Source organism: Antennarius striatus, chromosome 17, assembly GCF_040054535.1.
Source record: "Antennarius striatus isolate MH-2024 chromosome 17, ASM4005453v1, whole genome shotgun sequence".
NCBI classification, from domain to species: Eukaryota; Metazoa; Chordata; class Actinopteri; order Lophiiformes; family Antennariidae; genus Antennarius; species Antennarius striatus.
The window spans coordinates 77,501-97,201 of record NC_090792.1 but is presented as its reverse complement, the minus strand read 5'-3'; the positions used below and the strand labels follow the sequence as shown (position 1 = coordinate 97,201).

Genomic DNA, 19,701 nt, shown 5'->3' with positions numbered 1-19,701 from the left:
GGGTCGCCACAGCGAATCAATTTCCTCCATCTAGCCCTGTCCTTTGAATCCTCTTCTCTCACACCAACTACCTTCATGTCTTCCCTCATTACATCCATAAACCTCCTCGTTGGTCTTCCTGTAGGCCTCCTGCCTGGCAGTTCAAAACTCAGCATCCTTCTACCAATATATTCACTATCTCTCCTCTGGACATGTCCAAACCATCTCAGTCTGGCCTCTCTGACTTTATCTCCAGAACCTCTAGCATGTGCTGTCCCTCTGATGTACTCATCATATATACATACATCATAGTCCATGGAGATTCCTGTCTAACCTGGTCTGTCAGCCTGTCCATCACCATAGCAACAAGAAGGGGCTCAGAGCTGATCCCTGATGCAGTCCCACCTCCACCTTGAACTCCTCTGTCACACCTACAGCACACCTCACCACTGTCTTACAGTCCTCATACATGTCCTGCACCGCTCTAACATACTTCTCTGCCACTCCAGACTTCCTCATACAATACCACAGTTCCTCTCTGGGCACCCTGTCATCAGCTTTCTCCAGATCTACAAAAACACAATGCAGCTCCCTCTGGCCTTCTCTGTACTTCTCTATCAACATCCTCAAAGCAAATACTGCATCTGTAGTACTCTTTTTTAGCATGAAACCATACTGCTGCTCACAAACGTTCACTTCTACCCTTAGTCTAGCTTCCACTACTCTTTCCCATAACTTCATTGTATGGCCCATCAGCTTTATTCCTCTGTAATTTCCACAACTCTGCACATCTCCCTTAAAAATGGGCACCAGCACACTTCTCCTCCATTCTTCAGGCATCTTCTCACTATCTAAGATCCTGTTGAACAACCCAGTCAGAAACTCTACTGCCACCTCTCCTAGACACTTCCAAACCTCTACAGGTATATCATCAGGACCGACTGCCTTTCCACTCTTCATCCTCTTCAGTGCCCTCCTCACTTCATCCTGACTAATCTTTACTACTTCCTGGTCCACAACAGTCACCTCTTCTAGTCTCTGTTCTCTCTCATTTTCCACGTTCATCAACTCTTCAAAGTACTCTTTCCATCTTCCCATCACACTACTGGCACCTGTCAATAGACTTCCATCCCTATCCTTAATCACCCTAACCTGCTGCACGTCCTTCCCATCTCTGTCTCTCTGTCTTGCCAACCTGTATAGATCAGTCTCTCCCTCCTTACTGTCCAACCTAGCATACAAGTCATCATAAGCTTCTTGTTTGGCCTTTGCTACCTCTACCTTCACCTTACGCTGCATCTCCCTGACTGTGGTCAGTATTCAAAGTTAACTTGTTGACAGATGGACTGACCCACAATAAATAGAGTAACTCTCATTCACCAAATGACCTGCAGGGGGAATGAGGGCCTGAAACACAGTGCTTCATTGAAATCAACAGGTTTCCAGAAAGTCAGCTGATACAAGCAACCAATGAGGGGTCCTCTCACAGAGACAGTCTTTCATTGGTCATTTGATAACTTTTCACTATAGAGGGGTTCCAACTGAGAACAATAGAGAGAAAGAGAAAGAAAGAGAGAGAAAGAGAGAGAGAGAGAGAGAGAGAGAGAGAGAGAGAGAGAGAGAGAGGAGAGAGAGAGAGAGAGAGAGAGAGAGAGAGAGAGAGAGAGAGAGAGAGAGAGAGAGAGAGAGAGAGAGAGAGAGAGAGAGAGAGAGAGAGAGAGAGAGAGAGAAATTAAATTTCAATGCCAAGAGAAGATTTGGTAAATCAATCAATCAATGGAAATTTATTTGTATTACAAAAGAGACAATGCTAATTTACCTCTGATGGCTTTACAATCAGTACAGACTAACACCTTCTACTCGAGGACCCTCAGACATGGTGAGGAAAAACCCTAAAAATCCATAACAAGAAAAAAAAAAGAGAAACACAGATGAGGGACTCATCTGCATCCTCACCTTTAACACTAGCTGCCGTCATGTCTTCCTCCACCTTCTTTGGTCTTCCTCTTGCCCTCTTGCCTGATAACTCCATCCTCATCATCCTGTCACCAACATCCTCACCATCTCTCCTCTGGACGGGTCCAAACCATCAGAGTCTTCAGAACATCTCTCCTTGTCTGTTCCTCTGAGGAACTCATGTCTGATCCAACCTGGTCGCTCCTAGAGAACCTCAACATCTTCATTTCCTCCAGCTCCACTTCCTGTCTTCTGTTCAGCACCACTGTCTCTAATCCATCATGACTGTCCTCACCACTGTCTCTAATCCATCATGACTGTCCTCACCACTGTCTCTAATCCATCATGGCTGTCCTCACCACTGTCTCTAATCCATCATGACTGTCCTCACCACTGTCTCTAATCTATCATGACTGTCCTCACCACTGTCTCTAATCCATCATGACTGTCCTCACCACTGTCTCTAATCCATCATGGCTGTCCTCACCACTGTCTCTAATCCATCATGACTGTCCTCACCACTGTCTCTAATCCATCATGACTGTCCTCACCACTGTCTCTAATCTATCATGACTGTCCTCACCACTGTCTCTAATCCATCATGACTGTCCTCACCACTGTCTCTAATCCATCATGTCTGTCCTCACCACTGTCTCTAATCCATCATGTCTGTCCTCACCACTGTCTCTAATCCATCATGACTGTCCTCACCACTGTCTCTAATCCATCATGGCTGTCCTCACCACTGTCTCTAATCCATCATGACTGTCCTCACCACTGTCTCTAATCTATCATGACTGTCCTCACCACTGTCTCTAATCCATCATGACTGTCCTCACCACTGTCTCTAATCCATCATGGCTGTCCTCACCACTGTCTCTAATCCATCATGACTGTCCTCACCACTGTCTCTAATCTATCATGACTGTCCTCACCACTGTCTCTAATCCATCAGGACTGTCCTCACCACTGTCTTCAATCTGTCCATCATTGTTAGTCTCACCACTTGCCCCGAGTGCTGCCACTACTATGGAGACCACACTAACCTTTACCTCCCACATCTGTTCCAACCCTGTTATCAACCCTTGATACTTGTCAATCTTGTCATGTATGTATTATATGTATGTATCATAATTCATAGGTTTTTATATGTTGGTTAGTTGGCTATAATATATTTCATTGTTGTTCCTTATTGCTCTTTAGCATTAATATAATTCATTTCGAATTAAACCATTGGATCATTCTTTAAATGACCATTAGGTTACTTTCAAAAAACACATTAATAAAACATATTAATTTGGTCAGTATTCAAAGTTAACTTGTTGACAGATGGACTGACCCACAATAAATAGAGTAACTCTCATTCACCAAATGACCTGCAGGGGGAATGAGAGCCTGAAACACAGTGCTTCATGGAAATCAACAGGTTTCCAGAAAGTCAGCTGATACAAGCAACCAATGAGGGGTCCTCTCACAGAGACAGTCTTTCATTGGTCATTTGATAACTTTTCACTATTGAGGGGTTCCAACTGAGAACAATAGAAAGAGAAAGAAAGAGAGAGAAAGAGAGAGAGAGAGAGCGAGAGAGAGAGAGAGAGAATTATCATAAATAATGGATTTGTGTCCGCTTAAGTAAAATTCATGTTATAGTTATGATTATGACATATTACTTGATGACAAAGGAAATCTGAACATAATTAATTTGAGTATCAGAATCTTTATTAGTAATAAAGTGACATATTTGTTTCCAATTTGAAAAATTCTGTGATTTAATTTGTGTAAGCACAAAGCAGCAGTAAGCATCAATCATGGTGTGGGTTATTATGATATAAAATAACCCACACACCCATTTCATGAAATAAAAATAAAAGAAATCAAAAAAGTCCAAATAAATCATATCAAAGGTTTCAATTTCCATCAAAAAGAAGACTTCTGATATACAGCAGGTTTACCAAGCTAAGCAGAGTATATTAAAATAGTCAAAAATAATTGTTGTAATGTTCTTTACGATACATAAAACCAGATACTATGCATCTTGTTTTATTCCATGACATGTACAATACTTGCGACATGAAAGTGTGATAGAAGTTTTTGGGAAAATTTTAAGTTTTAAGAATTATATGTACTTTCCAATACAAAAACAAGAATGAGAACCATAATTCTGTAATAATCAAATTAACCTTTAAATGTGTCATAAGGCCACCGATATTGACTTGGAAAATCACACTGAGGTAGTCAAACCCAGGGCCTTTCTGAACACCCTCTGTGCATCGTCAGCAATCATGTCAAGGAATGTCTGCAGAGCCTTTTCAGTGACTTTATAGGACAGAGTAGCAGCCACTGCCGTTCCAATAAGTGGAATAAATCTTAAGCCTTCCTCTGCAGCCAACATTGCTGCTGTGCTCGTACATCCAAGTAACATCTTTGTAATTAGATCGGGGGTGATCTTTTTTAAAGCCAGTGGTGAAGTGAGGACAGACTTCAGATCAGACAGTGGCACACCACAGCTTGTAGAGAGTCTCTTTAGTGACCCTTCATCCAAACCAAACCCAGTAATGTATTGAATGGTGACCATAACCAACATGGTGAGATCGAGAGCTACGGATGCACCAGGTAATGGTATAACTGCACCACCTGCAGATATAAAAGCATAAGTTGAAATTTGGTCCTGGAACACTTTTTTCTTCTTGTTGATGACCTCCAGGCTGATATTGGGCATGGCAAACAACAGAACATCTCTTTTGTGATCAGGAAGCTCTTTCTCTAAAGTCTGCTGTAAGAGGGGGAAGTCGTACAGGTGAAGATCAAACCTGGACACCAGGAAGACTTTCGGAGATGACACTCCTGCATTACGAAGACCTGTGGTACAAAATGACATGATTGTAAAAATATATTAAATTATTACAGCTTTAAAAAAATTAAATCTGTAAACATTAAAACATTAAGAATTAAAAACATTCACTGCATTTAGAAAAAGACAAATATGATGTTTAGTTGATAGATAGCCTCTGCTGTTGTTCAGCACTAGAAGTTTGTGCTGGTATCTGCTGGCAGCCTGAGTGTTCCTGTATTGATAACTATGAGGTCTCTGAGTCTATTAGTGCAGCACTTTGATTCCGTCTCTCTGCTCTCCTCTTATAGATGTGGATATCACACCTAACTCTGACGTAAACACTGATTTGTTAACAATCATGATTTTAATTATTTAATTTCATAATTACTGTAAACGATCACAAACCTCCAATGCAGTTTTCCCTGATCTGTGCCAGAATACCTTCTTCATTGACATTCTTCTTACTTCTTTTCATAGCCTGTAGATCATTGTCAATCTTTGAGCGGATGAAGTAGAACTTCTTTCCCAGCCTCTGAATCTCCTTAGCGAGCATTACATCATTTTCTCTAAAGCGTGTTTCTGAGATGATGATGAAGAAGTCATACTTTTGAAATCCAACATACTGAAGATACTGACTAGCTTGAAACTTCATGGTACCAACACCAGGAAGGTCCCACAGAGTGACGTTGGGGTAGCTTGGGTGGGGGTATTGAGTGACCTGTGTGGTTGTTTCTACACAACCAGTGGGGGCAGCATTGTCATCCGAGTCATCAATGCCTCTGAATCCATTAACGAAGGAGGATTTCCCAGAGCCAGACTCTCCAGTGATGGCGATATTTAGTGGAGTGTTTTTTGCCTTTTCCAGACACTCCTTGACCTTAGCAATAGCTGCAGCTTGATTATTATTTTGCAGAGCTTTTTTAATTTCTTCAGCTGATTTTTTATCCACTGGGTTACTCATGTTGATCCTGAAAACTGGAGCAAACAAGTTCAAAAGTTTCTATTGTGTTCAGGAAATTTTAGCAAACTTTATCCTGCAACACTTTATTGTCATGAAACCCATTAATATATAAATATTAAGATATTATTAAAAAAAATAATTCAAGTAATTCTAAGTTAGACAATGGCCGTTTATCAATGTGACCACCAATCATTTCCCACCCTAGCAGTTGTACATAGAAACATTGAACGCTCAAAGTATTAATGGGTGAATGTTAAACCTTGCAGAATGAGGGTTTATTTGAGGTCAAACCCCAGCTACCATCTAAACCATCTTTTTACAATCTATTGATAAAAAAGTTTCATAAACAAATGTGCAAACAAAGAAAATACTTTGACATGTGCACTATATCTTTAAAAGTAATGAAATGTTTGTACCTGGTTCTATAAAGACCAGGGAACACAAAGATGCAGGAAGCTTTTAGATACAACAAATTTATGTTGAGCATGGATTTCAAACATCACAGAAAAATCTGAACCATTATTCCACAGTGGATGGTGACTCCAGTTCACACACATTGAAATTACAAGTTTAATTATTTGTTCATATTTGTGGACAGTGATAAAAACCTTGCCTCATGGTTCACTGAGATAAAAAAGTTGCAGGAAGCTACTCACCCTGAAGTCTTAAGATTGAACCAGATAAGAACAGAAGACCTTGTAGGTTGCTGTGAGCTGTTCAGCTGTGAGAGAGTCTCTTTATAGTTACAGTTAGAAGTTATCGGAGTCCACCCCTTTACAAAATGACCAATGAAAAAATGTCTATGTGAGAAGACCATTTATTGGTTCCTTGTATCAGCTGACTTTCTGGAAACCTGTTGATTTACATGAAGCACTGTGTTTCAGGCTCTCATTCCCCCTGCAGGTCATTATGTGAATGAGAGTCACTCTATTTGCAGTGTGTCAGTCCACATGTCAACTTTGAAGTTAACTTTGAATACTGATCAAATTAATATGTTTTATTTGTGTGTATTTTCCAAGTAACCTCATGGTCATTTAGAAAACAAACAGACTGTTTCAGTGTAAAAGAATTAACAAAGAAAAAAAAAGAACAAACCTATGAACCGAGATTATTCCTGAAAGGATTATCTAAAACCCTACCTACCTACCAGCCATTCTAACTAAATACCTACCTACCTACCTACCTACCTACCTACCTACCTACCTACCTACCTACGTACCTAACTACGTATATACGTACCTACCTACCTACCTACCTACCTACCTACCTACCTACCTACCTGCTTACCTACCTACCTACCTGCCTACCTATCTCTACCTACCCATGTACCTACCTGCCATCCTACCTACCTACCATCTTACCTACCTACCTACCTACCTACCTACCTACCTACCTACCTTCCTATCTACCATCCTACTCATTTACTCAAAATCGCTGAATTTTCACATTTACCACTGCATTACGGAGCAGAGACCTGCGGTGAGTCACCAGCCAGCTCAGATAGCTGTGCTGGTAGCTATACAGTGAGACCTTAATGGTATCTCTCTATATGTCACTATTAAAATGTTCAAACACGTTTGTTCTATGAACTAAATTTCCGTCATTTAGCCGTCATTTATGTATATAATGCATGTGTGTAACGTCTTTCTTGAGTCGAGCGGTCCTGAAACCACTGGGCAAAGGCACTAGGTGAAGCACAAAAATAACCCGCCTCATGGATAGGGGGCGCTGGTGATCCCAGGGATTCGTCTTGGGACTCCTCAGCCAAAGAATAAGTGAATGCAGGCTACGATTTTCATTAAGTCAAGTGCTGCAATTATTTTTTTTCCACTCCTCTATTCAAATGGAGGATTAAATATTACAGACTGAAGGAAGATACGGACAATTTCTACAAACAAGTTATTGACGCATATGTTCAGAGGGAGCGGCACATGGACTTCATTTACTAGTAAACCTGATATATTAACAGATAGGTAACAACATTATGTTTTTTTAATCAAATATGCTTATTTGTGTGTTACAGTTTGTATGTGTAAATAATTCTGCAATGAGACTTTAACATAACCCACTCACTGTTGCTACTTAAATGGTGAATAAGCTACACTGTAGGTTCATATATTTGTAATTCTGATCAAGTGATCATGATGATGTCGGTGCCTCACCAGCCATGAACCTCACCGCACGTCACTGCTTCAATATGATGCTTTCCAATATGATATTGCTCTGGACCACTACTGACAGGAGAAGATTTCAACTAATTCTTAAAGTGCTAGTCTTGAAGACCGATGTCACTGTCAAATCTTGGTTTGTGCATACAAAATGCTGGCTAGGCTAAAAGATAGATAGATAGATAGATAGATAGATAGATAGATAGATAGATAGATAGATAGATAGATAGATAGATAGATAGATAGATAGATAGATAGATAGATAGATAGATAGATAGATAGATAGATAGATAGATAGATAGATAGATAGATAGATAGATAGATAGATGGAAATTGTATACATCCACTGTTCAGGCATTACAAAACGAATAATACTGGATAAACACCAGGACAAAAAGAAACACTGACATCACAGGACATACCACAAGACCTACAATACACTAACAGACAGACACATGCAGCACTAACAGGACTTGTATACTAAACTATAACTAAAATATAAACAGTATAAAATTAAAATATAAACAGTATAAAATTTAAAAAATATTACAGTATTAAAATATAAACATTCATTCATTCATCTTCTAACCCGCTTAATCCGCAAACGCAGGTCGCGGGGGAGCCGGCGCCTATCCCGGCAGTCTCAGGGCCTGAGGCGGGGGACACTCCGAGCACGACGCCAGTGCACCGCGGAGCCACACAGAAACAAACAATCATTCACACACACACACACACTCACTCCTACGGTCAATTTGGGACCGGCCAATCAACCTGAAGCGCATGCTTTTGGAGGTGGGAGGAAGCCGGAGAACCCGGAGAGAACCCACGCACACACGGGGAGAGCATGCAAACTCCGCACAGAGCGGGACTCGAACCCGGGTCCACAGTGTTGTGAGGCGGCAGCGCTAACCACTGTGCCACCGTGCCGCCCCTAAAATATAAAATAAAATATAAACAGTATAAAATTGAATTAAAATGTAAAACAGTATAAAAAATAAATATATATATATAAATATATATACAGTATAAAATTAAATTTCAATTAAATTAAATTAAATCCATTCAACCCCGTGCTGACCTCGCCACCTCCCCCCCGCTCCTCCTGAGAGAGTCATTGTACCCCCTGATGGCACGGGGCACGAAGGAGGACCTCAGCCTCTCTGTGGAGGCGCTGTGTGACAGCAGTCTGTCGCTGAAGGTGCTTCTCTGCTGGGAGAAGGTGGTGTGTAGGGGGTGCCTGGTGTTGTTCATGATAGCCTTAATTTTAGACATGGTCCTGCTCTCCAGAAGCATATCCACAGAGTCCAGGCTCAACCCGACCACTGAGCCCGCTCTGCGGATGAGTCTGTTCAGACGGTCCATATCTCTCTTCCTGGCCCCCCACCCCAACACACAATGGCGTATTACAGCACACTGGAGACTACGGACTGATAGAACATGAGAAGGAGCTTAGGACAGATGTTGAAGGAGGCCAGCCTCCTCAGGAAGTACATCCTGCTCTGCCCCTTCTTGTGCATACAGTTCGAGTTGAGTGACCAGTCCAGTCTGCTGTCTAGCTGCAGTCCCAGGTACTTATAGTTTCCTACCACCTCCACCTCATTGCCTTTGATGATCACCGGCTGTGGAGAGGGAGGTGCCCACCGGAAATCCAGAACCATCTCCTTTGTCTTGGAGACGTTGAGCTGGAGCTGGTTCTGTTGGCACCATTCCACGAAGTCAGCCACCAATGCCCTGTACCCCCCCTCATCACCCTCCAGGATACATGCCACTATCACGGTGTCATCGGAGTACTTCTGTATGTGGCATGTATCCGAGTTGTGCTTGAAGTCTGATGTGTAGAGGGTGAAGAGAATGTGGGATAGAACGGTCCCCTGTGGCGCCCCCTTGCTGCTGATCACCATATAAGACAAACAGTCCCCCATACGGACGTACTGGGGTCTGTCCGTTAGGTAGTCCGTGATCCAGCTCATGAGGTAGGGGTCCACAGCCATGGAGGTCAGTTTATCCTGCAGGAGCCGCGGCTGTATGTTGTTGAAGGCACTCGAAAAGTCGAAGAAGAGCACTCTGACGGCACAGCCCCCGGCGTCCAGGTAGGAGAGTATGTGGTGGAGGAGGTACAAGACAGCGTCGTCAACCCCAACCTTGGCCTGATAGGCGAACTGGAGAGGGTCCATAACACCCTGCACCTGTGGACGCATGAGCTCCAGGACCAGTCGCTCTAGGGTCTTCATTACGTGGGAGGTAAGAGCGACTGGTCGGTGGTCGCTGAGCTCAGTAAGGCCTCCTTTCTTGGGTACAGGGACAATGCAGGAGGTCTTCCACAGTGACGGGACCCTCCCCAGCCGCAGACTGAGGTTGAACAATTGTTGCAGGGGGTCCCCTAGTTCCGAAGCACAGGCTCGGAGGAGTCTTGGGGAGACCTTATCTGGTCCAGCCGCCTTGTAGGGACGGAGCCTCCTCAGCGTTGTCGTCACCAGGTCTGCAGTGATGACGGTCTCCGTCGTGGTGGGAGCAGGAGGTTGTGGCGAGGTTGGAAGTCCAGTGGTTGAGGTGGGGCCGTTGAGCTTCGCAGTTCTTGGAGTGGGCTCGGGAGAAGTGGCAGGGGTGGAAGGAGAGGAAGCACAGGAGGAGGGAGCATAAGTGGAGCGGTTTGCAGGACAGGAAGAGGCCCGGGACGAGGAGCCGGGAGTGGTGGGGGAGCTGAACCGATTGAAAAAGCTGTTAAGTTCATTTGCTCTTTCAATATTCCCCTCCACAGTGCTGCGCCCTTTCCCGTGTCCGGTGATGGTTCTCATCCCATTCCAGGCCTCCCGCACCTGGTTGCATCCCAGCTGCTTCTCCAGCTTCCTCCTGTACGCCTCCTTGGCCTCCCTCAGGCAGAGTCTCACTTCCTGCTGGGCCTTCCTCATCTCCTCCTCGTTCTTGCTCCTGAACGCCCGCTTCTTCCTGTTCAGGACAGCCTTGACTTCCTTGGTTACCCATGGTTTGTTGTTGGGGTAACACCTGATTGTCCTGACAGGGGCCACGGTGTCCACACAGAAGTTCACGTAGTCTGTAAAACACTGAGCTGCCCCCTCAATGTCCTCCCCATGTGAGCCCACAATAACATCCCAGTCGGTGGTCTGGAAGCAGTCCCTCAGCATCTCCTCTGCTTCCGGGGACCACCTCCTGACCTGCCGTGTTGTTGCTGGCAGCTGTTTCACCAGCGGGATGTAGGTGGGCTGTAGGTACACTAGGTTATGGTCTGATTTACCTAGTGGAGGGAGGGGGGTGGCGGTGTATGCCTCCTTAGCATTAGCGTAGAACAGATCGATGGTTCTGTTCTTCCGTGTGGGGCAGTCTACACACTGGACCATTGTGGGGAGAGATGAGTCCAAGGTGACGTGGTTAAAGTTACCGGTGATAATGACGAGCGCCTCCAGGTGCCGGGTCCGAAGAGCAGAGGTGGTCCCACAGATGGTCTCTCGTGCCGTCTCAGGGTCCGCCCGTGGAGGGATGTAGACAGCGAGGACAATAACGTGTGAAAATTCACGCGCCAGGTAGTAGGGTCTGATGCTAACAGCTGTTAGCTCCAGATCGCGGTTACACAGTGTTGATTTCACCGTCACATGTCCCGGATGGCACCATCTATTGTTGGTATAGATGATTAATCCACCTCCTTTCTTCTTACCGGCGGTGTTTGTGTCCCGGTCCGCTCATACGGAGGAGAAGCCGGTTAGTCCGACGTTAGCGTCTGGCACATTGCCAGTTAGCCACGTCTCTGAGAACACCAACAAGCTGGTCTCCCGGTAGCGCTGTTCAGTCCTGCACAGCGTCGTCAGTTCGTCCAACTTGTTCAGTAGAGAGTTCACGTTCCCCATGATGACGGAGGGGACGGCGGGCTTGACTCGCCTCTGGTTAGCGGCTCTAGCCGATAGTCTAGTCCTTTCAACGCGACCCACTCGGCATCCGCGATATCTCCGTTGGAGCTCAGCGGGGATGAGATTGCGTGTTGCTGGGTCTCCTTTGACCCTCATGGACATCAACTCCTCCCTGGAGTACACTAGCATATTACTATACATTATGTAATTTTACGTAAAAAAAATACACGCAGAAACATAGAAAAAAACGCAAAATTATGCATAACAAACTCGCTCTGAGCAAAGGAAACTGCAGCCTGCTTGCGCTAACCCTAACCCTAACCCATGAGATAATCCATGAATTTATTGAGCTGGACTAAGCCCTTCTTTATACAGGACAAATATTGTACAGATCATTTATAAAGTCTTTATAAAACATAATATCATCGTCATCATCATCATCATCATCATCATCATCGTCATCATCGTCATTGTCAATGAGACAGGAATCTGGATTGTATTCCAATACTGGGGTAGCCAATCTATCACCTGATTGCAAAGAACGTGCTGATCTTGAGAATGAAAGATGGGTTTGGAAAAATTGGAATGTGATGTGGTTACTTACTATCAATCCGTGGTGATTAAGCGTGCAATTAGCCACAACGCGTAGCTCTCCATGTATTGCTATGTGTACGTTCCAACCCTTACGTATGGTCATGGGTTGTGGGCAAAGACCAACAGGATAAGACCACAAGGACAAGTGGCTTAAATGAGTTTTCTTAGGGTGCTGGGGTCACCTTTTGGGCTAGGGCGAGGAGCTCAGACATACAGAAGAGGCTCGAGGTAGAGTTACTTTTCCGTATTAAGTGAAGCCAGCCGGTGTGCTTTGGGCATCTGGTCACGGTGCTTCTTGGATGCCTTCTTAATAGGGAGGTGTCTCTAAGCATGTCCATCTGGAGGAGACCCAGAGGCAGACCCAGGACTTGAGTGAGATGATATCTTTCTGTTTGACTGGGATCCCCCCAGAGGATTTAGAAGTGGCTGGGTTACAGAGTTTCTGGTCTTCCCTGATCAAATTGTTGCCCTCACAACCCGGATTCAGACAAGCTGCTGAAATTTTATTTATTTATTTTCGTTTTTTTTACATACTTGAATGATCCCCCAGGGAAAATTAGTGGCACACTCTATTGTCATTGACATTGGACGACCCTCTCTACCGCTGAGACACCACCGCCGTCCAGACAGAAAACAAAGGAAGAAAGAGTTACATTCAGAACCTGGTGAACAAATATGAAACAAATACTGAAGCAAACAGACACAGCTTTTTTTCTAAATCTACTGGTGTCTTGTGGACTGGGCTGGAAGGTTCCTTTCTATTCAAAAAACTAAAAGACATTTTTTCTGATCCGGGACCTCACAAAATAGTCATTATCTGGTGTCATTTAACACTTTACAGATGCAGTATTTGCTTTGAGGATGTTGATAGAGAAGTACAGAGAAGGCCAGAGGGAGCTGCATTGTGTTTTTGTAGATCTGGAGAAAGCTTATGACAGGGTGCCCAGAGAGGAACTGTGGTATTGTATGAGGAAGTCTGGAGTGGCAGAGAAGTATGTTAGAACGGTGCAGGACATGTATGAAGACTGTAAGACAGTGGTGAGGTGTGCTGTAGGTGTGACAGAGGAGTTCAAGGTGGAGGTGGGACTGCATCAGGGATCAGCTCTGAGCCCCTTCTTGTTTGCCATGGTGATGGACAGGCTGACAGACGAGGTTAGACAGGAATCTCCATGGACTATGATGTTTGCAGATGACATTGTGATCTGTAGTGAGAGCAGGGAACAGGTGGAGGAGAAGCTAGAGAGGTGGAGGTTTGTCCTGGAAAGGAGAGGAATGAAGGTTAGCCACAGTAAGACAGAGTACATGTGTGTGAATGAGAGGAACCCAAGTGGAAGAGTGAGGTTACAGGGAGAAGAGATCAAGAAGGTGGAGGATTTTAAGTACTTAGGGTCAACAGTCCAGAGCAATGGAGAGTGTGGAAAAGAGGTGAAGAAGCGTGTCCAGGCAGGATGGAACGGGTGGAGGAAAGTGTCAGGTGTGATGTGTGATAGAAGAGTTTCAGCTAAAATGAAAGGAAAGGTGTACAAAATTGTGGTGAGACCAGCGATGTTGTTTGGTCTAGAGACAGTGTCACTGAAGAAAAGACAGGAGAAAGAGCTGGAGGTAGCAGAGATGAAGATGCTGAGGTTCTCTCTGGGAGTGACCAGGAAGGATAGGATCAGGAATGAGTACATCAGAGGGACAGCACATGTTAGAGGTCTTGGAGATAAAGTCAGAGAGGCCAGACTGAGATGGTTTGGACATGTCCAGAGGAGAGATAGGGAATATATTGGTAGAAGGATGCTGAGTTTTGAACTGCCAGGCAGGAGGCCTAGAGGAAGACCAAAGAGGAGGTTTATGGATGTAGTGAAAGAGGACATGAAGGTAGTTGGTGTGAGAGAAGAGGATTCAAAGGACAGGGCTAGATGGAGGAAATTGATTCGCTGTGGCGACCCCTGAAGGGAAAAGCCGAAAGGAAAAGAAGAAGAAGATTTAACACTTTGTGGTTCGGCAGAGATAACAAAACTTGTGGGTTTAAATACTGGAAAAAGTGAGTTTTCAAAATATGTCCCCTTTAAGTTTAATCCCATACAGATCCGAGTGGCAGACAAGTTCTATCTGTTGGATCAAATTAATGTTAACATCTACATACATACCTATAATGCTACTGCTCACACAACTTCTATCACTACCACCAATAGATAGACTAAACAGGGTTTTGGTGAAAATGTTTGTCAGCATATAAAAAATGTAAAGGCTATTAGTCTATTAATATGAATATGATATTTTGAGAGCTTTTGTACAAGAAATGAAGCTCAAAGCATTTTTACAACAAACATATTGCAGTCTGCTTCTCTGTGTGGCTCTGCGGTGCACTGGCGTCATGCCCAGAGTTTCTCCTGCCTCACACCCTTAGTCAGCTGAGATGGGCTCCAGCTCCTCCTAATCCGCTACAGCAGAACAAGCGGTTATGAATGAATGAATGAAAAAACATATTGCACCAATAAGTTAATTTAAAAAAAAATTATGTTCTCATCCACGTGACTCCCTCATTTCTAAGTTTGTGAGGTTTCCTTTGGTTTTTGTATTTTGTTTCTCTCCTCCCCCCCGTCCTGTTGGACTCTCCCTGCAGTGTGTGACTGGTTTGCCTCTCTCCTCCTGCGATGGAGCAGACGAGCCGCACCCGGCTACAATCTCTACTACCCAGCCCCCTACGTGTCCTGGTCTTGGTCTTGTCCTGGTCCACTCCTGGCCGGAGGATTCTGTCCTGCTGGTGTTTCCTCGCTGCCGGTGTCAGCCACCAGTGCCTCTGCTCTCCAGTGTTCCTTTCTGTGGGTCTGAATATTTCCCATTCTTGGACTCCTAATCAGGAACCAAGCCAGCCCTCTTGCTACCATCACCTCTGCCTTTTGTCTACCTTATCCTCTTAAACTTCAACCGTGTGTTTGTTTCTGCCTCAGTTGGTCCAGAACTCAAACCTTCAAACTTATTGAAGTTTGTTTCAAAGTTATTGAAACTCTGGAAAGGTCACTAAAAACCAGAGGTTTAATCTAAAGTGAAGTTTAGCAAAATTTCAGACAGGAAGAATACATCTCTGTGCATGCACTTGGTTTGGAAATTAAATAGACCCTATGAGGAATGACTTGAGAAGAGTCCAACCCTCTTTGTGTTTTTTTATTTGTCATCTTATAGCAAGAGGAACAACACAACCAATCACGAAGGTAATCTGAGATGAAGCTCGATGAACAAAGACAACATGGTGTTTCATGGTTAAAATGCCTCTGGGACGGTTTAGAGTCTCATCTTCTGCCTAGAGACAAAAGTCAAATGTTATTTTATTCAGAGCCTCATTGTTACTCAGTGGCCTGTTCTGATTGAGCCACTCCAACAACTGACAATAGTGTTGAGTATATCAGTGGCAAATGTGACCATAATCCTTGCGGATCCACATTCCTTACATTTTATAATCTTTATGTATCATATATTTTATGTGTTGTATATTTTGTGGGTATAGGGCAAATAATTAATTTAACACTTAAGAATTAATTTCTGGATGAATACATCAGGAGCACAATGAGTGAAGAGAGGGAGACGTCTTGGAACAGGAAACACTCTAACCCTTGTGCCAGCAATGGTGCTATGTTACTGTGCTATATTCATGTTGCAATTTTTCTTACTATTTAATATGAAACCTTACAACACCGCTGTAGTGAAATCAAAACAAGGTTATATTTCATTCTCTGTTAGGGGCACACATTGTCCATGAAATGTTTACCTTGTTAAGCTATAAAATACAAAAATAGTTGCAGCAATCACCTTGTTTTAGGATTTTGACATTGTCCGAGGTACTTTTAATTGAGAGTGACTTACAATATTTCACTGAGTGCCTTTTCCATCAGTTTTTGTGCATCCTCAGCAAGCATGTCAAGGAATGTTTGCAGAGCGTTTTGAGTGACTTTATAGGAGATGGGTGCTGCAACAAGGCTTCCAATTATTGGAATAAATCTGAAGCCTTCCTCTGCAGCTAATAATGCAGCTGTACTCGCACACTTGAGAAGTAGATTTGAAATGAGATCAGGGGTGACTTTTTGTAAGGCCAGGGGTGAAGTGAGGACAGACTTCAGATTAGACAGTGGCACACCACAGTTTGTAGAGAGTCTCTTTACTGACTCTTCATCCAGGCCAAACCCACTCATGTATTGCATGGTGACTGTAACCAACATGGTGAGATCAAGAGCAATTGAAAGCCCAGGAATTGGTACAAGTGACCCACCAGCAGACATGAAAGCATAAGTTGAAATTTCATCCTGGAAGACCTTTTTCTTCTTGTTGATGACCTCCCGGCTGATGTTGTAAATGGCATGCAGGAGAACATCTCTTTTGTGTTCAGGAAGTTCTTTCTTTAATGTCTGCTGTAAGAGGGGGAAGTCGTACAGGTGGAGATGAAACCTGGACACCAGGAAGACTTTCGGAGATGACACTCCTGCATTTTGAAGACCTGTGGTACGAAATGACATGAATGTACAAATATATTAAATTATTATAGCTTTAGAATGTACATATTTCAGCTTTTCCAACTTCTTCACAATGTTTCCATTTTCATATTTGAAAATACTTATCTGAGGAATGATTTTGCCTCGAAAAGTTTGGTGTAAAATTCCCTATACTTGGTGTTCAAGTAAAATTTATTTCAAAATTATTTAGATATTGTTATCCAATATATTAATGACATTAACAATTCCAAGAAGTTACTTTGTATTCAGTAACCGTGACAATATCAATGTAATCCAACAAAACCCTAAATCAATTTCATACGGATTTGTAGTTTTCTGTAATATATTTAATTATTTGATGTCATTATTACTGAAAAAGTTTACAAACCTCCAATGCAGTTTTCCCTGATCTGTGTCAGAATACCTTCTTCATTGACATTCTTCTTATGTCTTTTCATAGCCTGTAGATCATTGTCAATCTTTGAGCGGACGAAGTAGAACTTCTTTCCAATCCTCCGAATCTCCTTTGCGAGCATTACATCATTTTCTTTGAAGCGTGTTGCTGTGATGATGATGAAGAAGTCATACTTTTGAAATCCAACATGCTGAAGATACTGACTAGCTTGAAACTTCATGGTACCAACACCAGGAAGGTCCCACAGAGTGACGTTGGGGTAGCTTGGGTGGGGGTATTTAGTGGCCTGTGTGGTTGTTTCCACACAACCAACAGGGGCAGCATTGTTATGCCAGTCATCAATGCCTCTGAATCCATTAACGAAGGAGGATTTCCCAGAGCCAGACTCTCCGGTGATGGCGATATTAAGTGGTGGATGTTTTGATTTGTATAAACACTCCTTGACCTTAGCAATAGCTACAGCATAATTATTTTTCTCCAGAGCTTTTTTAATTTCCTCAGCTGACTTTTTATCCACTGGGTTACTCATGTTGATCCTAAAAACTGAAGCAAACAACAAGTCCGAAAGTTACTATTGTGGTTTAGGAAATAGTAGCAAGCATTATCCTGCAACACTCAAGTGATGAAATATTTTTTCCCTGGTCCTTTCACATTAAGATGCAGGAAGTTCTCAAACACAGCTGATCGATTCAAGGTGGAAACGTAATAAAATCATCACTGCAGAAGCTGAACTATTCTATAGTGGATGGTGACTTCAATTTACACGCGTAAAATTACAGTCACAGTTTCAGTTTTTCTGTCTCAGGGTTCTTATTGTGGACAGTGATAAAAACTTGCCTCATGGTTCACTGAGATAAAAAGTTGCAGGAAGCTACTCACCCTGAAGTCTTAAGTTTGAACCAGATAAGAACAGAAGACGCTGTGAGTTGTTCAGCTGCAAGAAAAACAATTCATAGTCATATAGAAGTTGCACAGTTTTCAAAGACTTTTAGAAAGTGACCAATCAAAATGGTTCTCTGTGAAAAGACACCTCATTGGTTGCTTGTGTCAGCTGACTTTCTGGAAACCTTGTGATTTTCAATGCAGGCTTCGAGTTCCATGACTCCTGTTATGATATAAGTGTCCTGTAGCTCACAGCCACAAGATTTATTGTGGGTTGGCCCATAACACTGGACAGCATTTGCAGAGCCATACAAACTACAGTGCTTAAACTCTCAATCCGTTGCAAAAAACTTAAATATATAAATAAAGAACAAAAACAAAACAGTAGTGACGTGAATCCTAAATAATAAAATAAACCTTTCGTATGAAGTGTGTTTTTGAGGTAATGATGAAGGAACCCTATTTGTCAACCTGTTGATTTACAGGAGCACAGCCTCAGGAAATAACAGTGTTCACTGTCATGCATGTTTTAGGGATTTTTTTAAAATCACTATTCAATCAGTCCCAATAAACAACAATGCAATATTTAGAAGTTTATTTTCTAATTTCTTGTGATTTGGTCTGTTGCAAATCCTCTTTCTCTCTAGAAACCTGAATCTAACCTCTCCCAGTTTATGCTTTTGCTTTAAGTTTTTCCATCCTTGTAATTTTTATACGGCAGAACAATGAGTGAGTGTAAAGGTTCCTGCTTAACAGAGAAAGATCATTTTCCAGACATGTGGATAATTTTATCCAAATAAAACCAGTCAAAAAGGCTAATTACACCTTTTGACAGCATTTCACTGATATGCATTGGCCAATAATAATTATAATTATTACAGAGTAGTGAGACAATACAGGCACACAATTCCAGAGGGTCAGAAGTGAAGACTGATAGGTGATACTGTGATTTCAGCACCATACTAATAAAATGTAGTTTCAGATTTGCATGTCATAGAAAACTAAACTACATAGGCACTGTGATGTATTTCCATTTTCATTATATGTGATTGTATGTGAAGTAAATTTTTATGTAGCCCAGCATCTGTGCGTACTACCCCAGCAGTCATGGATGTGACCTAAAATAAGAGATGAGTCCTTGACAAGTTTCCTTTATTAATGACAGTTGCATTTTTTACATGCACACATATAATTATTCCACTCCTATGTGGCCCGGAGGCCTAGTTACACTGATAGCAAATCGATGGCAACGATTCCAACAGAGAATAAAATGAATCACAACGGTACAGGGAGGTTAAATAATCATTGTAATAATGTTATTTGATGGATAGTATGGAGACACGGAGAGCAATTCTATAGCCTCACATCAAGAAGGTTCTGGGTTTAAATCTCGACCTTTATGTGTAGGTTTTGAATGTTCTCTTCTTGTTGCTTCAAAGTCCCCTTGGTCTCCTCCTTCCACCAAAAATATGTAACAAAAGTGAATTTCTGACTCTAAATTGCACTTTGTGAGTGTGACTAGCTGCTTATCTTGCATGAGACCTTGAAATAAACTGATAACTTGTACATGGCTTACTCCAC

At 42.8% G+C, this 19,701-nt stretch overlaps 3 protein-coding genes across 4 annotated transcripts in view; all 3 read right to left on the bottom strand.

Moving 5' to 3' along the window:
• Positions 1-3,632: 3,632 nt before the first annotated feature.
• On the bottom strand, positions 3,633-6,542 carry LOC137610918 (interferon-inducible GTPase 5-like). The gene is made up of 3 exons (XM_068338833.1): positions 6,386-6,542; positions 5,174-5,743; positions 3,633-4,794 (listed from the first exon to the last, which is right to left on the bottom strand). The coding sequence occupies exons 2-3, from the start codon at positions 5,727-5,729 to the stop codon at positions 4,157-4,159; spliced, it is 1,194 nt and encodes a 397-aa protein (XP_068194934.1). The 5' UTR covers positions 5,730-5,743; positions 6,386-6,542; the 3' UTR covers positions 3,633-4,156.
• An 8,948-nt stretch (positions 6,543-15,490) lies between these two features.
• Positions 15,491-18,366, bottom strand: LOC137610905 (interferon-gamma-inducible GTPase 10-like). 2 transcript variants are annotated; one of them, XM_068338811.1, is made up of 5 exons: positions 18,269-18,366; positions 18,118-18,172; positions 17,212-17,781; positions 16,604-16,828; positions 15,491-15,640 (listed from the first exon to the last, which is right to left on the bottom strand). In XM_068338811.1, the coding sequence occupies exons 3-5, from the start codon at positions 17,765-17,767 to the stop codon at positions 15,630-15,632; spliced, it is 792 nt and encodes a 263-aa protein (XP_068194912.1). In that variant the 5' UTR covers positions 17,768-17,781; positions 18,118-18,172; positions 18,269-18,366; the 3' UTR covers positions 15,491-15,629. The 2 variants fall into 2 exon arrangements, with proteins under 2 accessions (XP_068194912.1, XP_068194911.1); XM_068338810.1 differs by having other exon boundaries at positions 15,491-16,828; positions 18,269-18,356.
• Positions 18,367-19,257: 891 nt separating this feature from the next.
• LOC137610825 (interferon-inducible GTPase 5-like) overlaps positions 19,258-19,701 on the bottom strand; it is a 3,421-nt gene continuing 2,977 nt past the window's right edge. Inside the window, exon 3 of the mRNA XM_068338676.1 lies at positions 19,258-19,701. This exon is cut by the window's right edge and continues 1,678 nt beyond it. The gene's annotated coding sequence lies outside the window, so the exon portion shown is untranslated.